This window comes from Apteryx rowi, unplaced genomic scaffold, assembly GCF_003343035.1.
Source record: "Apteryx rowi isolate R43461 unplaced genomic scaffold, aptRow1 scaffold_302, whole genome shotgun sequence".
NCBI lineage: Eukaryota > Metazoa > Chordata > Aves > Apterygiformes > Apterygidae > Apteryx > Apteryx rowi.
The window spans coordinates 48,995-75,177 of NW_020449442.1; the positions used below are offsets into that span (position 1 = coordinate 48,995).

General features: G+C 40.6%; 3 protein-coding genes and 1 non-coding gene across 14 annotated transcripts in view; 1 reads left to right on the top strand and 3 right to left on the bottom strand.

The window, feature by feature from the left end:
- CUNH12orf66 (chromosome unknown C12orf66 homolog) overlaps nucleotides 1-305 on the bottom strand; it is a 10,912-nt gene extending 10,607 nt beyond the window's left edge. For 2 of the 3 annotated variants that reach the window (XM_026070026.1, XM_026070025.1), the window contains exon 1: nucleotides 31-304. In XM_026070026.1, coding sequence (XP_025925811.1) covers nucleotides 31-265 — 235 coding nt within the window. In that variant the 5' untranslated portion in view covers nucleotides 266-304. Of the gene's footprint in view, nucleotides 1-30 lie in introns of all 3 variants that reach the window. The other variant, XM_026070024.1, reaches the window with a different exon arrangement.
- Nucleotides 306-3,769: 3,464 nt separating this feature from the next.
- Nucleotides 3,770-7,489, bottom strand: RPL18A (ribosomal protein L18a). Its single transcript, XM_026070027.1, has 5 exons — nucleotides 7,385-7,489; nucleotides 6,802-6,981; nucleotides 6,064-6,193; nucleotides 4,339-4,448; nucleotides 3,770-3,916 (listed from the first exon to the last, which is right to left on the bottom strand). Exons 1-5 carry the CDS (start codon nucleotides 7,400-7,402, stop codon nucleotides 3,824-3,826), a joined length of 531 nt encoding a protein of 176 aa, XP_025925812.1. The 5' UTR covers nucleotides 7,403-7,489; the 3' UTR covers nucleotides 3,770-3,823.
- Nucleotides 5,297-5,428, bottom strand: LOC112968156. Its single transcript, XR_003254264.1, has one exon. It is a non-coding gene; the product is annotated as a small nucleolar RNA SNORA68 (small nucleolar RNA).
- A 1,596-nt stretch (nucleotides 7,490-9,085) lies between the features above and the next one.
- The window catches only part of XPOT (exportin for tRNA), a 30,174-nt gene continuing 13,076 nt past the window's right edge, over nucleotides 9,086-26,183 (top strand). The window contains exons 1-14 of one of the 9 annotated variants that reach the window (XM_026070042.1): nucleotides 9,326-9,525; nucleotides 9,910-9,983; nucleotides 10,160-10,353; nucleotides 12,881-13,014; nucleotides 14,854-14,936; nucleotides 16,148-16,204; nucleotides 17,824-17,893; nucleotides 19,594-19,812; nucleotides 20,450-20,634; nucleotides 20,991-21,159; nucleotides 22,510-22,746; nucleotides 23,061-23,099; nucleotides 24,783-24,845; nucleotides 25,858-25,982. In XM_026070042.1, the coding sequence (XP_025925827.1) occupies nucleotides 12,955-13,014; nucleotides 14,854-14,936; nucleotides 16,148-16,204; nucleotides 17,824-17,893; nucleotides 19,594-19,812; nucleotides 20,450-20,634; nucleotides 20,991-21,159; nucleotides 22,510-22,746; nucleotides 23,061-23,099; nucleotides 24,783-24,845; nucleotides 25,858-25,982 (1,307 nt within the window). In that variant the 5' untranslated portion in view covers nucleotides 9,326-9,525; nucleotides 9,910-9,983; nucleotides 10,160-10,353; nucleotides 12,881-12,954. Of the gene's footprint in view, nucleotides 9,160-9,325; nucleotides 9,526-9,665; nucleotides 10,354-12,880; nucleotides 13,015-14,853; nucleotides 14,937-16,147; nucleotides 16,205-17,823; nucleotides 17,894-19,593; nucleotides 19,813-20,449; nucleotides 20,635-20,990; nucleotides 21,160-22,509; nucleotides 22,747-23,060; nucleotides 23,100-24,782; nucleotides 24,846-25,857; nucleotides 25,983-26,183 lie in introns of those variants that run through there. The other 8 variants (XM_026070038.1, XM_026070039.1, XM_026070040.1 and 5 more) reach the window with 8 other exon arrangements.

Sequence of the window (26,183 nt, forward strand, 5' to 3'; positions counted from 1 at the left end):
GGGGCGGCGGTTGGGGCGGCGCGGCGGTACCTAGCTTCTGGCCCAGGAAGGTCATGCTGTGGTAGGCCTTCTCGGCGGCGGCCAGGTGCGCCAGCCCCGCTAGCAGGGCGAGCCAGCTGGCGCCCGCGCTCTTGTTGGCCTCGCGCTCCTTCTCCACATTGTCCTTGGCCTTGTCGTACGAGAAGATGCCCAGGTGGGAGAAGAAGGTCTCCAGCACAGCCTGCTCCACCGGCACCGGCGCGCCCAGCGGGATCGACTCCCCCATCCCGCCCGGCGGCGGCGGCCGCCCCCCTCCGCGTCCTCCTCCTCCTCCTCCTCCTCCTCCCACCGCCCCCGAACTGCCACTGCTTCCGGGTGCGACGCCGCGGCCACGCGAGGGAAGGGGCTCGCGCCGCGTCGCCGCCACTCCCCCCTCCGCGCGTGCCCTTGTCACGTGTCTCAGTGTCACGTGAGGCGCGAGTCCCCGGCCGCGGGGAGGTGGGACGGGCCGTTCCCGCCTCCCTGCGGCTGCGCGCGTGGGTCACGTGGCACGACCGTTGGGCGGGCGGGGGCGGCTGTTAGCGAGGCCGTGGGCCGCGCTGCGCCGTTTCATTTGTCTTGGGAGGTGGAGGGGGGAATAGGATCCTTGTGGCGTTGTCTTCCTCTGCGAAGCTAGAGGGGAGACGGGCCTGGGTCGGGCAGGGGTCGGTATTCATTCGCCTCTGCCTGCCTTTCTCTGAGGCTGGAGGAGGCAGTGCAACTGGTCCCATCGTGCATTGCTCTCCTGAAGTTTTCCCTATATTTTGAGGTGTTTAATAGCCTTACTCCAGAAGCAAAAGCCTCTCAGTTCTTGCCCTGCAGAACACATACTTGTTAGAGCCTCCAGGGCAGTCTTTGCTTACCTCAGCGTTGCAATGAGGCACATTTGGTTTCTAGTAGCAGATGATGAGTCTGTTAAAAAAAAAAAGTTAATAAAAATTACATGGTGTGGAAGATTACTTATCAAGGCGTCATTTCAGTATGTATATATCCAATTCTCTAGTTACACTGCGAAAGAGAGACATAAATACAGAGATGACATATGGGAAATAGGATGTCAGGATCCTGCACTAAATTAAAATTCTAAAAATGGTAATTGTATTTTATGACTATTTTTGTCTTCCTAAATTCAGGATTCCTATCTTCTTTTCTGCAGTTAGCATGCTATCTACCACACTGCAGCCATAATTGAGTTATAAAATACTGAATTCTGAATTTATGTTACTGTGAACCTCAGGCATTTGAGAATGTGGGGAGCTGTGCCTTCTGCTTGGCAATAGAGTTTGAATTAAAAGAAGTCACAGCTGGTAGGACATTTTGTTACACTGGGCAAAATCCTGCATATTTGTCCCAAGTTCAGATGGAAGAAAAGTTTGCATTTGAGAATTTGCACTAATTTTTTAATGATTCAGTGTTTACTATGTTCAGAATTATTTGGCCTTGCCAAATATTTTCTAAAGGTCTTAGTCAAGAGATTTCATAAGCTTTTAGTGTTTCAGTACGGAGTACTCTCACAATATTTTTCCCAAGAAAATCTTGAAACCCTGAGTCCTAAAGGCTCTAAAGCCAGAAGGCGAATGTAATGAATCAAGGCTTTACTTGTATATCTATTTATTTGTGCATGGGCCAGGTTCATAATGTGTTTTAATTATTTTAGATTGGCAGTACTAGCACTGGTTCCTGTTACAAGCTGTCCACTCTTAAAAACTTCCTGTGTTGTTCTTTCTGTAATGAATCTGAAACCATTTTCATGCTAAAGTGCTCTTGCCTAAACATCATTCAATATTCCCAAAATACAAGAGCTTGTGGGTGACCTTATTCAGACAAGCTGGAAATATCCTGCAGGAGTTAACTGAAATCAAATCCCACAGGGATAGGTCAGAATAGTTTGTAGTTTCTCCTCTCTTGAACTTCTGCAGTCTGCTGGTAAGCCATTTCAGAGATCATGAATTGTTCAAATTAATCCCCTTTCATTTGGATTAAGGTTTGGACAGATCAACTCCCTGAGTTGATTTACCATGGAAGTGAAGAGTGCTTCCACTCTTCACTTGTTTCAGCTCTTGCAGAACAGCCCCCTAGTCTACCAATCTAGTCTCTTGCACTTAACAGGCAATTCTGGTGGTTGAGCTGCAACATTCCAGCTACCCCAAAACTGCAATACTCCCAATTTTCTCTCTGGCCAGTATTTCCCTGCACTCCACTTCTATCTACTTTTGTTTTGATCTGTTGACAAAACACAGTATCGGTTCCGTAACTCTAGGCAAGACCCATGTACTAATTAAGCCAGCTACCTACTAGAATCTTGTTCAGCAAGCCTAAAGGTTTTGTATTTGTGTGACATACAGGTAGATACATTTTGGTATTGTATGCAGCCACAGGCCACATGCTGTGTTATGTCTGTTGCAGAAAGTTAAAGACATACCCTCAGGTTTAACTGAAAAACAAAATCCAGAATTACAAGAGGCAGGCAAAGATGTATCATGTGCAGGAATACTCAAGAAATTATGCTTAAGTCTGGCTTGGTTTATCTTCTGTCTTTAAAGTAGCCTACCCAAAAGAAGAGAACTTGTTCTTTACTGAAGAGGCATGTTTATCATGAATTTGAACAATAGCTCACATTTCTTAATGTCTATTTTGTAGGAGATCCTCCCATATGTTCTAGCAACTCATTCTGATCAACTTGATCATTAATTGCGCTGTTTTATGAACAATTCTATAGGACCATATAGTCTTGTCACATAACATTACCTAGATAAGAATTGATCCATTAGGAAATAATTCTTTTGAATCAGTAGTCACATTGAGCATTTGACAAGTGTGTTATTTACTCAAGTATGACAAAACATGCTATTTTCTTATTTTCAACATGTTACAAAGCCTTTCAAGTTTTCATTAGCAGTTCAAAGCTTATCTTTTCTCAAGCTAAATGCTCAAAGTGAACAGCAGCAGACCAGCAAGCATTCAAAGCAAGATGAAGTTGCAGGAAACAATCAGAACATACTGCAATTTAAAATAGGCACCAGATGTGAAAACTGACTTTTGGTCTGAGGCAGCTTAACTACATCATGCAATACAGTTTTTAGACTAGTATAGTACTGCAAGCATGGCAGTCTAATGACTGGGTTCACATGCAGAACTTGTATTTATCAGACCAACTAGACTGACAACAACAACAAAAAAAGTCTGACATGCATCTTTTCACTTATCTAGAGGCAGGCATCGGTCTTTGTATATATATACTCAAGTTAATTTAGAATGGAATGTAACACCTTTGAAAAGGATCAAGCAAGAACTAAAGGTTTTGGCTTTAAATGTTTAAAACTTCAGCTTAACTGAAGCTGAGAAGCTCTTTATTCTTAGTTGAAGAAGAGTTTGAGTTCTGCATACTCAAAGCTGCCATCTTTTTTCCTCGATTCAGCTATTTTTCTCAAGAGGCCCTGAGGGGCAAGAAAAATGTAGAATTTTATAGTTGTTCAACAATACTTATTTTGACCTGAATAATTATTGTTTTGTTTTACTGATTTTTGGTACATTTTGGTACCTTGGGTCAGCACCTAACAGCAGCTGTGATTACAAAGCATAATGAACAATTTTATTAACACAACAAAGCAGAACTATGGTTGCCTCAATTTGAAGGCAATCATAGCTGTAAACAGTGAGCTGCTGACAGTTTACAGAAAACTTGGGGGAGAGGGAGGAGAGGAATTCTTAGGCACCAGTGGCACAAGTTCCAAAAGAAAACTGAGAGTCAAAGGTTCAAATAAGACCTTTATTACAACACAGAGTTGATGGCATGTTTTTGTACTTAAAAGAATGTATTTGGTCTCTTGGTGGTGAAACGTGGTTTGTGCTGGCGACGCAGAACTCTGTGTGGCAGAGGGAACTTGATTTTAGAATCCTGTAAGAAAAAAAAAAGTTTCTCCATTAACTGAGATAACTGATGAATAATAGAAAGTAATTTGCAGTAAATGGGTAAGCTGTATTCGACTGTTAACTTCTATAGAAGTAAAACATCCTCAGATTAGATAAGCTTCATAGTAACTAACAACAGATGAATTAATTGTGTAATTCTTATTGAAAGAAATACCTGTTAAAGGCAAGTTTCGTGTAACTTAAGGTATGCTTTTTCAATTTTACTTTCTCTCAAGTAGTTTAGCATTAAAAATCTTGATCACGATATAAAATGTTTTTAAAGTTATACATGCAAGTTTGGTTCCTTTCCTACTTTTGTCTGCAAAGCAAATCTGAACCGGGCAAGAGCTCCCCTTCCAGTCTAATAGGACTGGGACCCACCAGCTACTGCCATTTTACTTCACTTACATGGAACTGCTTGACTGCTGGTCTACGGCACTTGCTAGCAGCAATTTCCTCAACTTTCATGATCTGAATAGAGTGAGCACGGGCACGATGACGGGCTCCCATATCACGGTCTGTAACAAGAGAACTCATTAAAAATAAATCCTAAAATAACTTAACACATTTTCAGTTCAAAATCTTAACACCATCTTTTTGGTAAGTATTTGTAATGCTGTCCACCACCTTTCAAATTTTCAGGCAACTCTGCATACTACAAATAGCATTATTAGGCAGAGTGATGGCAGAAGCACTAACCAGAGAACCAATATGCAGCAGCAGCTTCTTCCTGGAACTCATAACCAAGCTTCTACATGAGAGTGGCATCTTATTCCTTCTTTATTGCAAGAAGGTACACATTTACAGAAGTAATTACTCAGGGACTATTTTATGTTTTGCATAAGAAACTGATGATTCAGAATCAATACTGAAATATTATTTCAGGAAAAATATGAACTGAACTTCAGCAAATATTCCCTTCCCCTTCCAAGAGGAAGATGCAAGTAAAGATAACTGCAGTTTCCAGCTTTGTTTTTCTGAAAAGACTCCAGCTTTAGTTGAAGTCTTAAAATTTACACATGAAACATACAAATTTATATTTAGCCCATATGATTAGGCTCACAGGACAGGAGGAAGATATCCTTACATGGGCTACATCAAAATTCATCCACGTGGCAATCCAAATATATCACTGTCTTAAAATCATGATGTCAATAGCTATTTCACATATAAGACATGGCTATCTAAATATTCTTGTGCTTACAATACTTCCCATGAAAATGCAAGATAAAAAAACCCCTATCCTTCAAAAGTAGTCTGGAGCATAAAGGTTATCAAAGTCATTACATAATGACAAATTAAGTAAGTTCTCAGACCTCTTAAGTAGCCCTTCAGTATGTTAATTAATAGGAATGTATTATAAGTTACATGTAGGACCTTAAGTTTCACTTTCAACAGCACTTCAACTGTTCAAAGGCGACAAGATACATATAATATTTGCACACATGACAAGAACATCATTACTAGGAACAATATTCTTTGGGTTTTTGTGTGCATTTTGCAGTGTTTTGAATACTGAATTCAAATGTCAACAGCATCAGCTATACAAATGCTCTCTCTCAACTGCTTTAGATAACAGACTGAAATCAGGACAACCTATGATTTCCTAACTTAGACCATGAGATCTCTGAGCAATGCAAATTACAGGAAAAAAAAAAAATCATGTTTAGGAAATCAAGTTTCCTAACTTAGCTCTCCAGAGGACAGATCCTGGTATGTTCCACATAGTATCAGCAATATTCTTTCCAAAAGACTTGGAAAGATATTTTCAATTGTTTTAACAGTAAGTATAGTACAAGAAACATATACAGCACTTAGAGGTCATGAAACTCCTCGCCTGTATAGCAAAGTTGATGACTAGAACTGTAAAAAGTCACACCAAGATCAAGTGGGAATACTTTCAGCTAGAGAAACTGTTTAAGGAATGGTAATGAACAGAATACCACATACATTATACATACACATCCATGGGCTTCTCCAGCAGCTTCCCACTTTATTTTTTCCAGTGTTTAAGCTACCTTATCATGGATCAAGTCAGTACTCCTACTTAAACTTTACGTCCACTTTAAGATTTAAACTTTTGTTCATAATACTGGTCCTATCATTTTATCTCAAATGGTTATAGGTACTTACAGCACTGAGTGACAGCACCAGCAGTAGTCAAATCCCTGTACTCTCTGTACATGTTGTGAGTTCCACTACGAGAATCATAGCGTAGCCAAATACCAAAGTTTTTTACCCGCAGAGGGGACTTCTCATACACCTGGAATTACACAAGGGCACAGAAATAGTTAGAGACAGTACATCATCAGCATTTTACAAGTTTAAGAATAAATATGTTACAGCTCTAATGAAAGCATTACAGATAGCTTTACTGTCTAAGGCAAATACTTGCTCTCTTTCCCCATACTATCATGCCTACAGTGAAATCTCTGGTAATTCAATGTGAAAATGAAAATCTAAATATATTTCAGCTATTAAATCATCTTCAAAGGAAATGGAAAAGAATGTACTTCCAGCAACAAAATGTGAAAGTATAAGCATACAAATATCTGTTTTCCAAGGATTATGAAGGTCCAGATGTTAAGAGATAGATGCCACAATGAAGCAAGCATAAGAACCAGACAACAGCACTACCTACAGTAGTGATGTATTTTATCACAGTTCTGAAGTGTTGTGAATTTAAGTTTTTTATCTCACTTGACATATACAAACACGGGGGGGGGGGGAGAAAAATTGTCCAGCTTCACAGCAGCTGAAGATAAAGAAAATTCAACTTCATCAATAACAGTATTTTACATAAATTCTTTCTATGTGAAACAGATGGAGTTCCTTAAAAGCCTCCAAGACTGTCAGGATTTTATGCCGCACCTGGCCACAGTACACAATCTCTCCAGATGACTTCTTCATCTTCTTCAGCTGGGAAACGAAGTACCAGAACCGGGACTTGGCGACAACATGGTTGGGGGCAAAGATCCGCATCCGATAGAGAGGCGGCGTCCGGCACTTCAGCGTGGGCAGACAGCGCCCAACCACCTTGTACTCCCGCAGCTGGAGGGGGACGAGAGACACCGCCGCAGCCGTGAGCCCCCCGCGCCGCGCCGCCACAGCGCCGCGGCCCCCGCGCCAGCCCCACCCCGCCCTGCGGAAGGCGCCGCGGCTCTGCCCGAGGACGCAGCCGCAGAAGAAAAGGGGGAGCGGAGGCCACCAGCCCACGGCTCCCGCCGAGAGGAGCGGAGCGGAGCCGCCCGCCCGGGCCGCGGCCCCCGGTCCGAGGCGCCGCGGCCTCCTCATACGCCGGCCAGGAGCGGCGCCGCCGCCATGTTGGCTGCTCGCCTGCCTCCCAGGCCGGGCCGGGCCGGGACCCCCGGGCGCGCGGAGGCTCCGCTCGAGCGCCGCGAGGCCTCACCGCCGCCCAGCCCACGGCGCGCCCGGCCCGCGGGGCCTCACTCACGGTGCCCGACGCCTTCATGGTGCTGCCTCCTCGGCGGCCCCCAGAAAAGGAAAGGCCTGGTACGCAGGAGCAGCCCTTCACCCGCCCGCGGCAAGCCCCGCCCCCGCGGCATCCTCTCCGCCCATTGGCTGCGGGCAGAGCGCGATTGGGTGAGGCAGCCGCCAGTCTGCGCGCGCAGCCGGCTGACGTTGCTTCCGGGGGGAGCCGGCGGGCTCGCGTGGCCGATGCGGCGGCGTGGTGGAGGCCGCGTCCTCTCCCGCCCGCGCAGCCCGGCGGCCTCCGCGCCTTCTCACGGCTTCCCCAGTTGCCATGCCCTGAGCCGGGCCGCCCTGTGCCCTTCGGCGCTGCTTGATTTGTAGTGGTGATAAATTTTTTGACGGACCCGTGGCCCGGTCCGTCGTGGGCACGCGCCACGCGTGCTCGCGCGTGTCGGCGCCCGAGGCAGGCGGCTGACTCGTGTCCTGCCTCCCCCGCGCTGCCGTCGTGGCTGGCCGCGAAGGGGGAGGCAGCCCTTCGCCGGGGCCCCATGGGAACATGAGGTTGCTAAAACTTGCTACAGTGAGTTTTGGCTCTTGCATTCCCTTAACAGCACTTCAATTTCATGTTTTTATGATGTTAGTGTTGGTATGGTATTGGTTACCATATTTTATGGCTTAGTTTTGATATGGTATTTTTTCCCCCTAGCTTGTCCTGAATATTTGTATTCCTGTGTACTATTAATAAGAAACGCTTCTGCAGTAATGATGGATAAAGTTCTCTCCTTAAATGTTGCGCAGGCTATGGTTTTGAAAATTGTCCTTCCGTAGCTGTGAAACTTTTTTTTTTGCTTGAAAAGTACTGTAACAACAGTGCAAACTGCTGTGGTGAGACAAGTTATTTTGTAGTATTTGTTACTGCACTTCTTTGTGTTCAGTCTTTTAGTCTCATTTTACAAATGCACACACATTTAATCATACTAAAACATTCATAAATTTGATGGTGGCACAATGATTTGCAGGAAAGAGGCCATTATATTAGTAAAAGTCAGATAAATTGCCTTGTTCGTCTGCTTAAAGATAAGCATGTGCTGGTGCTTTTGTAAAATGGGAGCTTAGGCCCTTTTTGTGTGAGTTATTGAACAAGTTATTCTGGTTAGCATTACGATGCTGACATCACTCCAAAGGGATGTGTTGTGTCCTAGCTTAACATGCAGTGACATGACCAGCGCTAACTAATACTGTCAGCTTTCTTGCTGATGACATATGCAGGAAAGAGAGCAAAACAAAATTTCTAGATGAGCTTATGGATGGAACAGGTGAGTCTTGATTTATGAAACCGATTGATTTTACAATGTTATTTTACAGTCACATACGCGACTGTCTCATAGCTATCTGTTAAGACTTCATCTTTAACTAGTGTGTAAAGCATGTTTTAGGGGGGAAAAGAACATTTTTGATAGCTACATTGTGCCTTTTGGATGCGCATAAAATATTTCCGTCTTGCACCTGCCCGCCTTGCCGGTGCCATCTTGCCCAGGAAAAGCAGTGGGCGAAGCCGCCGTCACGACGCTTTCGTGCCTGCCTGAACGCAGTTACAGCCCTCAGCAGCCGCTGCCCGCGCTTCAGGCGGGGCCCGGGGCCGGGGCCAGTCTCCGTCCCCCCGCACCGGCCCCTCCTTCCCGAGAGGCCTCGCGGCGGGGGCGGGGCTGCGCCTGTGCGGAGCGCCGCAGGGTCGCGCGGCCAGGGGTCGGTGCATCCCGGCGTGCGCGGCGGCTCGCAGCCGGGGGCAGAGGGGAGGTGAGTGCGCAGGCCGCCGGGGAACCTCGTCGCGCCCTGTCGGGTCGCCGCCTCCTCCCCACGCTGGCGCGGAGGGTGCCGCGGAGCACGCCGGGAGTTGTAGTCCGGCGGCGTGGCTTCCCCTCGGCTCGAGGGGCGGGGGCGTTTTTCCATCCTGGGGCGGGCGACAGCGCGGCGGCGGCTGTTTCGCACGCGCGAGGGCGGCGGCGCCTCCCCTCGGGCCGCCCCCGCCTCCTTCTCCTCCTCCTCTCGCCGCCAGCCGAGGCGGCGCGGCGCGGCCTGCCCCGCTCCCTATGCTCGTGGCGGCCTCGGGGCTGTGGGGGTCGGAGCCGGCAGCGCCGCCGCGATGGCGGAGTGACCGGGAAGGTAACGGCGGGGGGAGGGGTGACGCAACCCGGCGCGGGGAGGGGGAGGGGGCGCGGGGGCTGTTGCGCCGTTGGCGGGCGGGGGCCGCCGCGCGCCCCTGGCCCCTGGCGCGAGGCCGGGGGGAGGCGACGCCGCCGCTCGCTGGGCTCTGCCGAGTCGCCCTGCCGGTTCGCTTCAAGCCCGGCGCCGCCTCCTTAGCAACTGTTGGGGAAGGGGGAGACGGGGAGGGCGCTGCAGCCCGGCCCCGCCGAGAGGAGCGGGGGTGCCGGCGCCCCGCGGGCCCGCTCTCTGCCCCCCGGCCTGCCGCATCGCTGTGAGCCGGCCGGGGGGGGGGCGCTGGAAAAGGTCTCAAAAATGCCAGGGTTTTTCTTTTCTACTTGAAAGCTTTAGCTTGCAGTGGCCTTATGTTCACGCTGGTGTGGAACCTGTCTCGGTCGGTGTCCTGCTTTATACCTTTGGTGAGGGAGAAAGTAGCTGTAAGTTCTTAAACTGTAGCGTGAGGGGCGGGAGCTGCCCTCGGCACGCTGCAAGGCGGCGGTGTCCGCTGCCCTCCGGCGTGAGAGCCGCCTCTGCCCTAGCTGCCAGCCGCTGCAGCGGCCGCACGCCCAAGGAGGAGTGCTTTGTCACTCTGCAGGGACCGGGAAGGGGATTGAAGAGGTTAAGTTTCAGCCCTGGTGTCTTCGCTGCGGATCTGGAAGCCGTGGGATGTGCATGCTTGATCATCTCCCCTGACAGAGCTTTTGAGCCGTTCGGAGGATGGTGTTGGCTCTTTAGAGAATTCGTTGAGGGGGCAAGAAAACTTTGGTCCTTGCAGAGAATTTTTGGCCGGTAAGAGTATGCCTGACATCAAGACCTAATCTGTCACTCACCAAAAGAAGAACTTTCTAGTCCAGTTTAAAAGTTTGAGAAGTAACCATTACAGAGATGTTCATTTTAAGTATACTTTGTATACGTAATTGTAAATTCTTAAGAGTCTGTAAATGTGTTCAAGATTTGTGGCAAGCAAAACAAAACTCTAAAAAGAATGCAAGAGATGATCTTTTACTATATTTATTAGGGAAAAAAATTAAGGGAATTAAAATGAAGTATGTGGCTGGCTCCCTGTGTGCTATCACAATCTTGCATATACCTAAAACAAGTGCTGTAAATGAGGTATTCTTTAATTACTGATTGTTCTAATGGTTAACATCTGTAGTCAAATTGCTGTGAACACTTTCATTGTTAGGGGATGTCTGGACCCAAGTTACACACCTCTGACCATGTTAGTATTTTTACAGTAGCAATCCTTCCTATTTGAAGTGTGACCACAGTTTTTCTTCCTGTATGAAAGCAGTCTCTACCATTTTAAGTATTTGATACTTGAAAGGGAATAGAGTGTCTTGGTGAGGAATGTATACCTGTATGACCTTGCTGTAAAGGACTGCACTCTCCTGATTGTAGTAAGATCAGATTGCCACTGAACATAATGTACCAGTTTAAAACAAAACAATTCAGCATAAATAAGGCTTCATACTTCCTACACAACTACATATTAACTCTAATGTTACTAATTGATACTGTTTTTAAATCTTGATTTAAAAATGAGTTGTTATGGTATTTGAACTGATCTTCTGAGATGGCTATTCCATTAAGTATCTTCTAGAGCTGACTAGCCAAATGAAACTGTTAGAGTATGTGGTGGAAGATCAAATTTTAAATGTGCTTACATAGCCTGTATAAGATATTTAGAATTGGGTGGCATTGTTGTTAGCTAAACATGGGAAGAGAATACATCCTTGAGTCAGGTTACTTTTAACAGCAGAACTTCTCACTAGTCTGTAGAAGATTAATCTTTTGAGCAGATGATATAGGGATATCATCAGGAAAATATGCTTGTATATGTTAGGAGTTTTATTTATATGACTGTGGACCACAACCTAACTGGAAGATGCTGTCAAAAAAGCATTTTCCCCCTCAGCATTTTAACTTGATTTTAATCTGCTGGCTGTTTTGGGCTAAGAAGTTGGGGGGAGGGTACAGAGGGAGGAGACTCAGTAGAGCAACTTTAATCCCTAAAGGTTTTGACCCTGAGTGGGCTTGCTCTGTATTGTAAGGCAGTGTGTGAAGCTTGTTTGCCACAAATCATTACTTTGTTCCAGAACAGAGAATTTTCTGGTTTCTATACTCTCAAAGACCTACAGTTTTGTTTTTTTTTTGTATGAACTCAGTTCTATTTATAATGCATTTTGTTATCATTTACTCTGTCACGAGTTTTACAAAGTGTCTATTTGTCATATTAAATGCTTGGCTTTCCTTTGCATGCTTGCTGTCAATTGTCACCCTGCCCCCTTTCTTGCGGGGGGGGAGGGTGAACAGTGGAGCATGCCCGAGACGTGCAATACTAAGAAATCGGAAGTTCTACCTATAGGCATGTAGGCAGTTTCTAACCGCAGTTCCTTTGTGTTTCATCTCTTCCTCATGCCTATCATCTTCCTTTCCCCCACATCCTGCATACTTATGGAATAAGGCCTTATTTCAGGCCTAATTAACCATGTTAACATACTAGATTTGTTTTTGAAGCTCTTGCTGTTTAACAGCATCTGAGTGTTTGACAAAACCTTTTTATTGATTGTGTTTAATCCAGAGCATTGCAGAATGACTTGTAGAGCTACCTAATCTCTTTAGAACATTTGTCCAGCTTGGTTGGTAGTTTTACAGAGAATTTTCTTTAAAAAAAATTACTAGTAAATTAGCACCCATTATAAAGAACAGGAAACTTGATTAACAGCTCAGTATGAAGTATTTTGTGGTTAATTTCTGTGACACTTCTCCTGTGTGTGCTTGCTTTAGAAGAAAGACCTCCTGATGGTTTTGTACTCTAGAGGAAATACTTTATAAATGGTTTTATGAAACATCTAACAATAATTGACATGAGTAGAGATGCTTATTTTCGCACTTGCTAGCCTTGTGAAATGATAGACATCTGGATTCTTTTTAAGTAGCTGATTTATGCTTATGTCACCTCTTTCTCAAACTTTCTGTGTTCTTTAAATCTGAGTTCAAGTCTTTGAGCTGAATAGCATGCTTTGTGCAATTTCTCTGTTAATTACAAACAATTTTTTTGAAGAAAGCTCAAATATGTGAGAACTTTAAATTTGCTTATTTCTTTAAAACGGTTTATTTTCTAGACAAATTCTGATATTGATGAAGGACTTAAAATTTCTGATGTTTGTAGTAGAAGTATGCACGTTGTTGTCTTGGTGGGCTACATACTATATGTTTGAGTTTGGTATGCAAACTGCTGTGGTTGTTGCTGTCATGCTTTTAAGTTCTGTTGTGATGCTGAGCAATAAAGTTGTTCTTTCTCTATTTTCAGATGATTGTAGTTTCCCCTCTAGAAGAAGTGGGCAAACCTGTTAGGAATAGGAAACAAAGAGTATAGCAACAAAGATGGATGAACAAGCCCTTTTAGGGCTAAACCCAAATGCTGATGCAGACTTCAGACAAAGAGTATGTAATTAACTTGCTTCTCTCTCTAATAACTGGGGATGCTGATTCAATGAAAAAATCTAATATTTTCTTGACACATATTGTTACTTGGTTAACTGACACAAAGGGTTTGTGGTGGCGTGTACTAAACTGAAAGTCATGTAGGAAGTATGTATGTAAACTAAAGGACATGTGTCACCATTTTTATGAAATTGCACTTAACAAATACAGAATTTATTTCTCTGGGCTGCAGCTTTCAGTCCTTTCAGTTCTCTATACTTGTTGCTTAGCACCTCAAGCAGATTCCCCCAGAATGAAAAATCTTCGCTGAAAACAGAGTTGCTTGCAGTTGTCCTTTTAATTCTTAGCTGTTTTTTGGATTTGAATGGTTTTCCTACCTTTAGTGTCTTTTAATGAAATGTGTATTTTTAACTGTAGTGAAGCTTATATTAGCTAACGTAACTTAAGAAAGTAATCATGGTGTGTGAGTACTTGACAAAAACATAAGAGATGCTTGTATGAAAAGGCATTAAAACTTCTACAACTACTTAAAGAGAAAAATTGTCTGCATACTGTTTATGAAATTGATTTGAGTGTCTACAGGATGACCTCCAGTAATATCTTTCAGAATTGATGCTAATATCCAAGAATGTGGCTTGATACATCCTGGTGTTGCAAAGGAGCCTGTTAAATACATGTCCTTTGTGGGTTCTTGCCCTGCTTGGAAGAATGGATATAGTTAATTTTTAATGGTTTGTTAATAGAATGCCATTATCAAATTTGAAGCTTATAGATTTATTGACCTTTTAACCATGCAGTCTGTATGCTTTTGAAATACTTTGTAGTAAAAAGTGACTTAACATTTCAGTATTCATGTAAGAAGTAGTTTATATAAAGTAAGCTATCAAACAATTTTTAGTAAGACTGTTCAATATAAGGAAACAACCAGTACCAGCTCCAAGAAGTTAATTCTTGTTTTAATAACTAATTCCATCCATTGCATAACTACTTTGTGAAACTGATGAGTGGAAACAGTTATGAAATAAAGAAAAACAAAACCCACAGCCTTGACATAGAGACTTTCATAGAATTGAAATAATGTCTTCAATCTACCATGTTTCAAAAATTACTTTATTGGTTTTATAACAGGCCATGCTAAATCTTAAAGCAATTAGATCAAATTAAATGTTAATAAAAGCTATTTAGAAGGTCTGTTGAGTATCTAAAATTTGGCAGAAATGGACAGTTCTTTCTAATCTCTTTCATAGATTCATAAACTAGACAACTGTCAGGTGATCAATGAAACATTGTATTTGAATGTTTCTTGAGCTTGAGATGTAGAGTACAGCCAGAGTGGTCCAGCAAGAATAGTGAGTTGGTTTTGGTGAAAAATTTAAATGTCTTTCTACTTAGAACTTGTGGAGGGAATTGGAACTTGGACTTGAACTTCCATCCTTGGAGATATTCACAACCCAAGTAGACAAGTCTGTGAGCAGCTTCCTCTAGCTGACCCTGCTTTGAGCTAGGAGGTTGGACTAGACTGTCTCCAGAAGTCCATTCTAACTTGAACAGCTCTGACTCTATGAATTTTTTATTAAAGTAACAAAATCTTTATATTGGATGTAAAAGGGAAATGGGCACCTTTAGTATTAGCATTTGCAGAAATACTCTTGTAGTATGGTAATGAAGGAGCCATATAAATACTTGGATATATCCAAATACAGTTCATGCTTCCTGAGGGAGGAGTATTTAAATGCAAGTCTAATGTGAATGAGATGTCTTGCTGTGGAGGTTTTTTTGTTTTAGGGGGTCTGGGGTTTTTGTTGTTGTTTTTAATGAAACATCTTTGGATGCTTGCAGGCACTAGCTTACTTTGAGCAGCTGAAGGTATCTCAGGATGCTTGGCAAGTCTGTGCAGAAGCATTAGCTCAGAGTATATACAGGTAATGCATCTAAGAATCATTGCTCATTTTCATTAGCAATATGTTTGGGTCGGCTTGTTTTTAGCTCTACAGCATAACAGCCAGGCAAACTGTGAACTGGGTAATTGGGAAGCTGTACATTAAAATGGATTTAATGCATACAATTTTAGTATCACTATTGATCGTAACTTAGGTATAATGTCTTCCAAAGAGCAATGTATAAATAAAGCTCCATATAAATTTAGTAGCTCAAAAACCGCTGCTTTATGAAATCCAGAAAATAGGAATGAGTTCTAGTGCCTTGATGAGTACTATCTTTTTTTTTGGGGGGGGGGGGAATGCTGGGAATGTTTTAATTGTGAAAATATGGGCTTTATATGCAGTGAGCTTGAGAATAGTTCATTGTTCCCACTCTCCTGCTGAGCAGGCCATTTCATTTTTCATGAAACTGATACAAAGCTTGTGTAGTCACTAGTATTTTTGCATGAAGGCATGTATTTATATCTCAAATGCTAGGTTGTTACTTTATCATAGAATCACAGAATAGTTCAGATTGGAAGGAACCTCAGCTATGTATCTCCCAAATAACAATAAGAAAATAGTGATTTACAGTGAATGCTGCTTTTTGTACATTATTTATCAAAACTTCTCTGACTCTATCGGAGTACGCAGTGATTTATAAAACCATGCAAAACTTGAAAAAGAGCACTTTCTAATCTCTATTTACTAAAATGTATGCTGATTGTTGTTAAAATTTTCAGTCTATCTAAGATAAATGTAATAAATGTGTAGATCATAGCATGTGGAACGGTCCTCCTTAGTCTATATCTCAGTGTGTCTTTAGCTTTGCTGTTTAGACACAATGTGCAACTCTTACCCAGTGTACTAATGGTCCCCTGAACATATTATTGAAGCCTACTAGATTTTTTTTTTAAGGCGGGGTACAGTAGTTATTGTAATGTTGTATGTTCAATCCAGAAATCAAAGAATAACAAATTGGTGGATATAGGGAAAAATATAAATATTAATTTAATAATTGCTCATTTTTGACATATGAATTGCTCAAGTATTTGTCACTTTTATTTTGAAGTAACAGCAATAGCTTTTTTTCTAATGTATAGCAATTCTTGATTTGCTAAAGACCACCAGTCTGCAATATTTGAGGAATGTTTTTTCTTTCCGGAGAAGTGCACAATATTGCCATGAGTAACAGAAGTATTTTTCTTTTCTAGTGATGATCACATCAAATTCTTTTGCTTTCAAGTTCTAGAACACCAAATTAAGTTCAAGTGAGTAGTCTTTCTTGATACCAACTATGTAAAGCTATTTAATTTCCATTTTTATGCTGTTTGCAAAGATTTTAAATGGTACCTCTCTTTCCTACCATTCCTGAATAAAAGTTCTTAGGACCTTGATTCTGCAAGCCATTAGCTCAGTGTTATTGGTGAGGTGGCTTTAATCCAGCCCGCAGGACTTTTCTTTGTATTCCTTCACCTTTTCTTGGGAGAAGAGTAGTTTTTTATGAACTCGTGTTCTACTCAGCTAGTCCAACCTGTGCAGGGCTCAACACGGAGCCAGTTACCAAGGATGGCATTAGACTTCCTTAACCCTTCCCCCCTGGGGTGCCCCTTACTCTGCACTCTTGCCAGTTTCTGCAGAAGAGAGGTTGGGTTCTGCAAGTAGCAGCCGTATTCAATACAGAATCCTAGACAAAGCTCTGTTCATGCAGTAAGCATGGCAGAGATGTTGCGAGAAAGTAGCCTTTTCACTGGGAAGTCTTTACATAGTCAACGTAATTTTAGGGAAAATTTACTTTGAAATATCATAAGTTTCATTGCATGGAACTACAGTTGTTCTGCGCTTTGGGCCTGGACCTTCACATCATGGCAGAGATGTCTGTCTCTTGGGGTATCGACATGACTGGTTGCAATATACTGAACATGTGGGTCAGGTTTTAGATAGCAATAAGATATGTTTTGCAGGTGGGTTTCACAATTCTGTTTTGGAGCAGAAATTTAAGACTTAAGTTTCTGAAATTTTATTTAGCTGGCTTTACCTCATTGTCCTCCTTCCTCCACTTGTTCCGGTTCTGTCACCTGCTTCCTGCAGTACGTTTTCTCCTTGTTCCATGCTTCTCATTTTCCTTCTAGCATTTTAAGGTGGGATGCTTTTTTTTTTTTTTTTTCTTCTTCTCCTTAACAAATAGGTAGCTGAAAGGGGGAACACTGGGGCCCCATTTAGCAGCAGCAGCTGTTAGGGTCTGTACTAGAGCCTTCAGCAGCTTGGAGGAATAATTGCAGGGAGAGTCTTACTTCCTCTAGTCCTAGGAAGGAACATGTTGTGTGGGTAGTATTGAAGTGGGCTGGTTATAATGCTAAATTCTGCAGAGACTTGTATATGTATCACCTAAATGCAAATTCCTTGCTGGCTTTTTTTTTATTTTGACTTCTCTGTGGTAATAAATGCACTGTAGGCAACCATGTGAAGGACTTGCTTGTGCTCAGTGTTGACAGAATATTTGAAGAGCATACTAAGCAAACTTGAGTATATAGAAATGTCTTTTCTCTCTCCCCATGGATTATGGTCAAATGTGTGTATTTTTTTTAGGGTAATAAGTTATGTCCCTGATAGTGAGGCAGCCTTTCTGCAAAACTTAAGCTTCTACTCCAATACAGGAGGCACTAATGCCTCAGTGTGATTCATTCTTATGGACAAAATATCTTTCCTTATTCTCTCGGTAAGACTTTGATTCAGAATTGTAACATGCAAATAGTCGTGTAAATACCTTTTCTAGGAACCTTTCATTTACACTACTCTGCAGTACAGATTGAAATAGTTTTTGCCTTATGGCATGTTGCAGTTGTCAGGAAGCAAAGTCATATTTTGATCTTGTTACACTTTGTTTCAGATATTCTGAACTTACTGAAGTCCAGCAGCAGCTAATAAGGGAAACACTCATAACATGGCTGCAAGCACAGGTAAGTGCATTCCTTCACAGCAGTCTTACATTAGTGTAGGCTAGCATAATGTGTTCAGTGCAGGTTAAGTGTCCTACCTGTAATCTGAGTTTAAATGTGACTTCCTGTAAAGATACAGTATCTGATAGTGAAAAGCTTTGAACATTCTAATCTTCATTAGAAATTCTTTAAATTATCTGTTGCAAAGAAGTCTGTGCTTGAACTTTTTATTACTGAATATAAAACTTTTACATCAGATAATGATGGATTGTTTAATCGTTGTGTGCCAAATATGGAGTATTAAAAGTTTCCCTTTAGAGAGGTATAATCCAGATTCCTCATGTTCCTGGGTGTCTGAAATAGGACCAGTAACTCTGTTTTTAGTCTAACTCCTATCTGTTAGAGTACTAGCAGATGTTCATAAATGAACAAAAAGACTACTCAGGCCATGCCTCTATTAGTATGATAGTAGTATATTGACTACTCTTTTTTGTGTAAGCATAGGACCCATGAAGTTTCCCTAGTTTTCTTAGCCTGTCAGAATCACGTGAATCGTACTGCTGACAAAACATCTTAATTTTTCCCTCTATGTCACCTTCATACTGCACCTTTCCTCCCCCTCCTTTTTAACATAACCTTTAAATGATGGTCAGGTTATAAATGATCCCATGTTAGTCATCATTTAGCCCAACTGTAAGTATGTAACTTTGGAAGCTTGGTGAATGAATTCTAATTTTTGCTGATTTTCATAAAGTCCCCTCTAATTGATTTCCTTCCTATGTCAAGAATTAATAAAATGAAATATTATGTTAATATGTTTTGATGCAGTTTGAAGTTAATTTTGGAAGCAGTTATTGGGGAGAAATAACTCTTTTTTTCCTTTTGAAGAGAGTTCATCTTCCCTACATAGTAAAAGTGCAGGGGTGTGCTTCCACTTCACAGCAGTTGACATGCATTTTCTTAGTCTGAAATGTCATTAGCTTTTGCTGGAATAAGCTACTGTAGCTGAACTTGCATTAAATATCAGTTGGACCCAAGTGTTTGCAACCAGCAAAACCATCAAGTGGGCTGATACAAATCATGCTGATCTCTACCATTATCTAACTGTCATTTTGCTTATTCTGCACTGGAAATTTATATTTGCTTTGTTTTCACAAAGCTGAACAGTAAGAATGGGATATAATACAACTTGAAATAATACTTGAAAATCATTGTGAAATGGATTAAAATTATTTTTAATTTCTCTTTGTGGCAAATTGCCCCATTTAGGGGGAGGTTATAGAAAAAGAGGAGGGAGAGAAACTGGTAGAGTGACAGATTCCTTCTTTCCCTGATAAGCTGAGATTTAAAAGCACATCTCAATATTCTGAAAGCTAACATTTAACTTAGGCAGAAGTTAACCTCAAGAGGACCATATCTTGCTTTCTAGAAATTGTTGTTTATTCCTTCCACCAACTTAACAAACTTGCTGTTATTATTGAAATAACACATGTAATGTCTTACTATCAAATAAAAGACTTTTGTATCATCCAGAGAGAATGTTGTCCCTACTTCATTAAAAATTTGCTGTTTTCTTCAAAATCTTTGGAAGGATGAGACTTTATTATCTTAGCCAGTAAGAGTGAAGAGAGGAAATATATTACTTGGTGTACAGAAATCAACAAGCATAAATGATATTTCTCTAAAAAGAATATCCAAACAAAACATTTTGTTTCTACCAGATGCTGAATCCCCAGCCTGAGAAGACTTTTATTCGCAACAAAGCGGCACAAGTCTTTGCATTGCTTTTTGTTACTGAATATCTCACAAAATGGCCCAAGTTTTTTTTTGATATTCTATCAGTAGTTGACCTTAATCCACAAGGAGTGGATATGTACCTCAGAATCCTGATGGCTGTTGATGCTGAGCTGGTAGACCGTGATGTTGTTCATACATCAGAGGCAAGTTATAACTTTGCATTATCATCTTCTTTAAAGTTCAGAAGAGTTCTCTAGTTTAATTAGGGCAAAAGACTTGCAGAGGTTTTTTGTTTTTTGGTTTGGGGTTTTTTTTCCCCCTCCCTGTGGCAACTCTACCTTAGAGACATTAGGTGGTTTAGATTCAAGAGCCATATGTCATTTAATGCTCTTTATGTTTTCATACTTTTCAGTTAATGAATTTTTTTGCTTGAAATGCTCTTGCAGCCCACAGAGGAGACCTAGCAAACAAAAACTAATGGATTGAATTAGCCAATTTAATGTTAGAATGACTCATTTTAAAATTTTAATTTCTACTAGTGCATTTTTTTAAGGAATCCTAACATCAAAAACCTATTTAATGGGCTAGAGGACTTCTTTTCTCTTTGTCAGCCTTTTTTTAGTGTTTGGGCATTATGGGCAAAAAAATAAATAAAGGAAAACCTAGGGTATTGATTGTTTTTCCTTGCAAGGAGGAGTAATCTACTCTTCTGGGGTTTCTGACCTCTGTTTGAGTTATTTATACTGCTTGGACTAGCATTATCTGGAAGAGGATGTGAAAATGCTACTAGTTTATATTTTTCTATTACAAGATTAATTTATCCTTTAACTCTATTGATAGGAGGCTCGTAGGAACACCTTACTGAAAGATACTATGAGGGAACAGTGCATTCCAAGTTTGGTGGAATCGTGGTACCAAATCTTACAAAATTACCAGTATAATAACTCAGAGTTGACATGCCAGTGCCTTGAAGTTGTTGGAGCTTACGTATCTTGGATAGATTTGAGCCTGATAGCCAATGAAAGGTAGGAGTTTTTTTGATGGCACATCTTGGTAAAAGTAACCTTCATAGCATGCTGATTGTATTTCTGTGATACTACATTAAAACTCATCTTTAAATAAAGACTTTAATTATACATTCATCTATGTTTCTTAATGAAGCATTTGACTTTTCAAGATGATATCATGGCCAAAATGGACATGCACAGTTTGCCAGATTCTCTGTGAAAAGTTTAACATGCTGGTTTTAGTCAGTGCAGTAGACTTTAAAAATTAAAAAAAAAAAAAAAAGCAAGTTGTAAATATGTGAACAAATAATATAAAGCTTCTATATGATGCTACTGTGTATATATAAAAATAACTTTTTTTATTTTTTCTCCAGGTTTATAAATATGCTGCTAGGTCACATGTCTGTGGAAGTTCTTCGGGAAGAAGCCTGTGATTGTTTGTTTGAAATTGTAAATAAGGGAATGGACCCAATTGATAAAACAAAACTGGTTGAATCTTTGTGTCAAGTATTACAGTCTGCTGGCCTCTTCAGTATTGATCAGGTTTGTAAATTGATTTTGAATAAGAGTGAGTTAGACAGTTCTTAAACAAGCAGATGAACAGAAAACTAAAAAATAAGTCTATGTAAGCAGGGGAAAACTGCCTGTGCCTCTGTGTCAATGCTAAATGTTTGTAGCAGTTTTATGATACTTAAGTTTGCTATTAGTATTTGTTATTCTTTTAAAATACAATGTTTCAGTTTCTTTGTCCTCACTAACTTTTTCTTTCTTGAATCAAGGTACTGTGTACTCCTAATACAATCCCATCACTTCTCCTTTCCTCTCCTAAAGTGTACTGTGCTTACTGTTTATGTGTCTTCAGTGTTTCAGTGCCTAGAATCCTCACTTCTAAATGATTCTGTAATAAGTACAAGTATGGCAGCCAAGGCAGAGTTTTTCTAGGGTGAAACCTTAGACCATCTGTACATAATTAGGCAGAGGAAGGAGATAGCTTTCTTCAAGTTTTATGCTGTTATGCACGTCTGCACTGTCAGATATGAGGCTTGAAGTTCTTACCTGTGAGCTGTGGAAAATACACCTACCAGGCAAAGACTCATTCCCTGTGCAGCTGTAGTGCATGAGGAGCAGCTGTTTGCTACCTGCTATGGAGAAAGATGAAACAGCTCTTATGAGGCTCCAGTTCTTCAACAGCAAGACAGTTGAATTCTTCATTGTGAAGCCTTCTTCAAATTTGTATGCCTACTAGAATGCAGAAAACATACATTCATTAATTCAGGAATCGTTCCTTTAAAAGTCTTACCTTAGTGTCTCTGAGGAAGACTTGCTATTCCTGTGCTTTTGTATAGCTTTGTCAGGGGGCAAGGCTTGTGTTTAGAATGGTTGTTCTAGCAATATTTCTCAATTCTAGTCAGGGGATTTTTGCAAATGCAAGCCCTAAGTACTTAATAATCACTCGCTCTTAAAGGATTACTGAAAATTTCTGCTCACTTGTTTATCAGTATTTCTGAAGTGAACTGCAGCTGTTAAATCTTTAAAGTTTTCCCATAAAGTGTCTTTCCTCTTATCTACCATAGATTAAGCTGTGTATGTGCTTCCCCTAGAATTATAAACCTACTTCTTGCTGTAAAGTGAAAAGAGAAACCAGCTAATCTGAAGAGATGAATCAATCTGTTCTTATATGATGGAGGACAGCCAGCTCTAACATTGCTTTAATTTTTGTCTCTCCATTCCACAGGGAAAATGAACCAGGCAATTATACTATCCACCTAGGAGACAAATGTTGCCTTTATATTGCACTATGTACATACTAAGCACAGGCAGTACTGTCTATAAGCTCATGCCATTTAAATCTGAACTCTGCTATTATTTTCAATCAGACTTCTTTTGTTGCAGGAAGATGATGTGGATTTTCTGGCCAGATTTTCTAAACTTGTCAATGGGATGGGGCAAGCGTTAATAGCTAGTTGGACTAAACTGGTAAAAAATGGTGATATAAAGAGTGCTCAAGACACTCTGCAAGCTATTGAAGCAAAAGTGGCCCTAATGTTGCAGCTCCTAATTCATGAAGATGATGACATCTCATCTAATATCATCGGCTTTTGCTATGACTACCTTCACATCTTGAAACAAGTAAATATGTCTTCAGTTTAACGTCACTTTTTGACTTATTATTTACTTTGATTTCTTGGGAATATATGAAGCAATACTTTGTGGAAGCTGACTGCAAAATAATCCTTTTAGACTAATTAGTGTTGAGTATCTTTATTGGCCATGGGCATACTATTTATAAAGTTTTTAGAAATCTGAAGGAATTGGGTTAAATCTTGTGATAAGTGGAAAGACTGCTTGCAGATCATATGGCTGTAAAAGAAAAGCAAATGTATCTTGCTTATTAGAAAAAGAGTTATGATGCAAGAAATAACATTTGAAATTTGTGTTTATAGCTTTCTGCGCTTTCAGACCAACAAAAAGCTAATGTAGAGGTAAGAATTAAAACTTTATTTTGACTAGAGTTTTACTGCAAGAACGCGTTGTGTGACAGAACTTTCGTTTTGTTGAAACAAATCATGTTTGTGTTTGTATGCCTTAAAATGTGCCTGTGGACAATAATTAAAGGGGAAAACTTAAAAGTAAGGACAGTATGAACTGTTCCATCTTCTTCCACCCAGTAACTTCAGCTGTTTCTTTAAATAGTAAACCTGTACTAAATCATGTATGAAGACGAAAGCTATTTCAGTGCCAGCCTTCCCAAACAACTCTAGTATCTTAAGCCCATCTTGGTAAGCTCCTGGAAAGACTGTTAATATTTTGCTCTGAAATCAAGATAGAAGAAGAGGTTTTCCCTAAAGCTTTGTATTCTTATTAAAACCTGCTGTAATTCCAAAGGATTGGAAGAAGTATGGAAAGAGTTGTCATAAAATTCAACCCTCAATAATATGTTAAACTTGTGAAAAAAGATGCTATTCAAATGTAATGCTTGTACTTAGGATGGGCAGCTATACATATTGTTAAGTTTAATAAGTAAGGTTTATGTACAATCTTGGAGTAGTAAGCTTGTTTGGTTTATTCAACACAGCCCTTCTGGACTTCTCTTCTCTGTGGACCTTTCACACAAATTTAGATCTTGGACTGGCTAGGTTTGTGCAGGTCTTCTGCAGGCTGATACAATTGAAAACTGTGATTCCTTTTTCTTTACAAACAAAATTGAATTCTGTACTTGTTCTCTAACAGAAAATTTTAAGTTCAGTTAATTATGTCCAGATTATCTTGATCTGGTTTTGTTTAATGTATCTTTTAATCGGATGAACTAACATTATAGAGAAGTTTCATAACACCACTGAACCTTTTGTTTTTGTTCTTCTGTCCCTTTTCTTCTTTAACTGGATCAAATCAGATTACCACTGAAGCACACAAGACACTTTTGAACTTACTATTTAGTAAAATATTTAGTCAAGAGTTTTAAGAATCTGAAACAGTAGATAATAAGATCAAAGGGATACATCTAGAGTTTGAGATTCAACAGAGACAAGATCTTTATTCCTGTTGCAGGATTTACACAACAGTCCTTACTAATGGTGAAATTGCACCTCATTGTTTGAACTGATCTAATGGCTTGCTGCTGCTGAAAGGGGAAGGTTTTGCTTCTCCTACTCCCTTGGACACTGGTCCCAGCTGTTATTCTTGGATCTGTTGCTGAACTAATTCAGCTTGTTAACCTGGCAAAAAATTAACCTTTCAGGCATGTTGAGCTGTTAGAGAAGTTAGTTATGGCTAAAACAGGATCTCAGACAACCTGAGAGCTGAGATTCCCTCCCTCTAGTTCTGTCATCTTAATTGTTGTTCTCAGTGTGGAACCAAACAGCCCAGATTACAGGCGAGGAATAAAGCCAGATAATACTGCCAGAGAAGAAGCGCTCTGCTGAGTCATCTATGCTGTGTCTCTGGAATGGCTTCCGTGTGGTGTTTGGATATAATGCGTCTGTTTAATATGGACTATTACTTCCGCTGCATCTCTGAAAATTGTAGTTCAAATGGAATTAACTAAACTTTTGCAAATATTTTAACACAAGTTTTAATGTTTCCTTTACTGTAGGATTTTAACTGTTGCTTCTTATCACTTGCCTGCTTCTGCACTCAGTTTTGTCTGTTTTGTTTCTCTACCCTAGGCAATCATGTTGGCTGTTATGAAGAAGTTGACATATGATGAAGAATACAATTTTGAAAATGAGGTATTCTGATGTAAAAACAGACTAAAATGCAACTTAAATTACATGTAGAAAACTTGCTCACACTTTAAAAATCAGTAGTTTATACAGGCTAAGCATTTGAAGGTTTGAAGCTAAGGTCTGTGGGCTGATATTTTTTCTGTGTGGAAAGCTTTTTAACCTAAGGGCATGTCTGAATAGTACAAAACAATATAGTAAAGGGTTATCCAAGCCAGTTAAGTTAACGGGTTAGTTACAGCTGCATTTCACACAGAATCATTTCTAGGCAAATAGAGCTGTGCTGTTGGCTAAGCATAGTTGTTGAGCTGGCTCGTTCAAAGGGAGTTTGCATGTTTCCATGTGTTAGTCCTATGTCGTGCAACAGATTTGAGAGAGAGACTCTGTAATGAAGCTCTTAGAGGTGCTGCTAGACAACATCTGGAGGAGGTCTAACTTCTGTAAAAATAGCCTAAAGAGAAAGAAGTTTATTTGATTGTCTTGATTTCACTTTTCTCACATGCTTGTATCTCTGTCAGCCAGCAATAATAATTGAATATTTTCTGCAGACTTACTTTTGCTCCAAACTTTTGGGAAAGTATAGTCTTAAAAAAAGTTGACTTGGACTGTATGCAGTCAACGGTAAATGTTTCTGTCAGTTTAATTTTAAAACTAAATTAGATGCTGAAGAACTTCTTTATGAGGAAGGAGTCAATTTTCAAGAGCTGGGTCAGTAAGGTTTTGCCAAGAACAATTTCTTTCATTTACTTTTGGCTTTTATCTTCAGTCTGAAAAGCCATTTTTAATGTGTTTCTGGACTGAACACAGTAGACTTCAACATATCACTGAATTACAACCAGACAATAAAAGAGCCTGCTGTTACGTTGCAGGAGCATAAGATGAGCATTACTGAATCTTCTGAGCTTGGTATATTGTTTCCTTATGAACGTATTTTTGTTCTAGGTGCGATTATCTAAAACAGTTCTGAATGTATTTAAGCATGAAAATATGGGCTTCCTGATATGTGACTGTCTTGTAGGGTGAAGATGAAGCAATGTTTGTGGAGTACAGAAAACAGTTGAAACTATTGCTGGACAGACTTGCTCAGGTCTCACCAGAATTACTGTTGGCATCTGTCCGCAGAGTTTTTAACACTACACTTCAGTAAGTTTTTTGTATGTTTACGTTAATCTTATGTGAACATACTATCCTTAGCTTTTTTGCCTTTTTTACTGTCCTGGTTCATACTGAACATAAGCATGATGTAGCAAAGAGAAGTCAATTGGTTGAATAAGCTTGTTATAACTTTATGATAAACCTGACTTTGTATAATAGAAAAAAGCTTTCCTTATGTAATCTTGAATG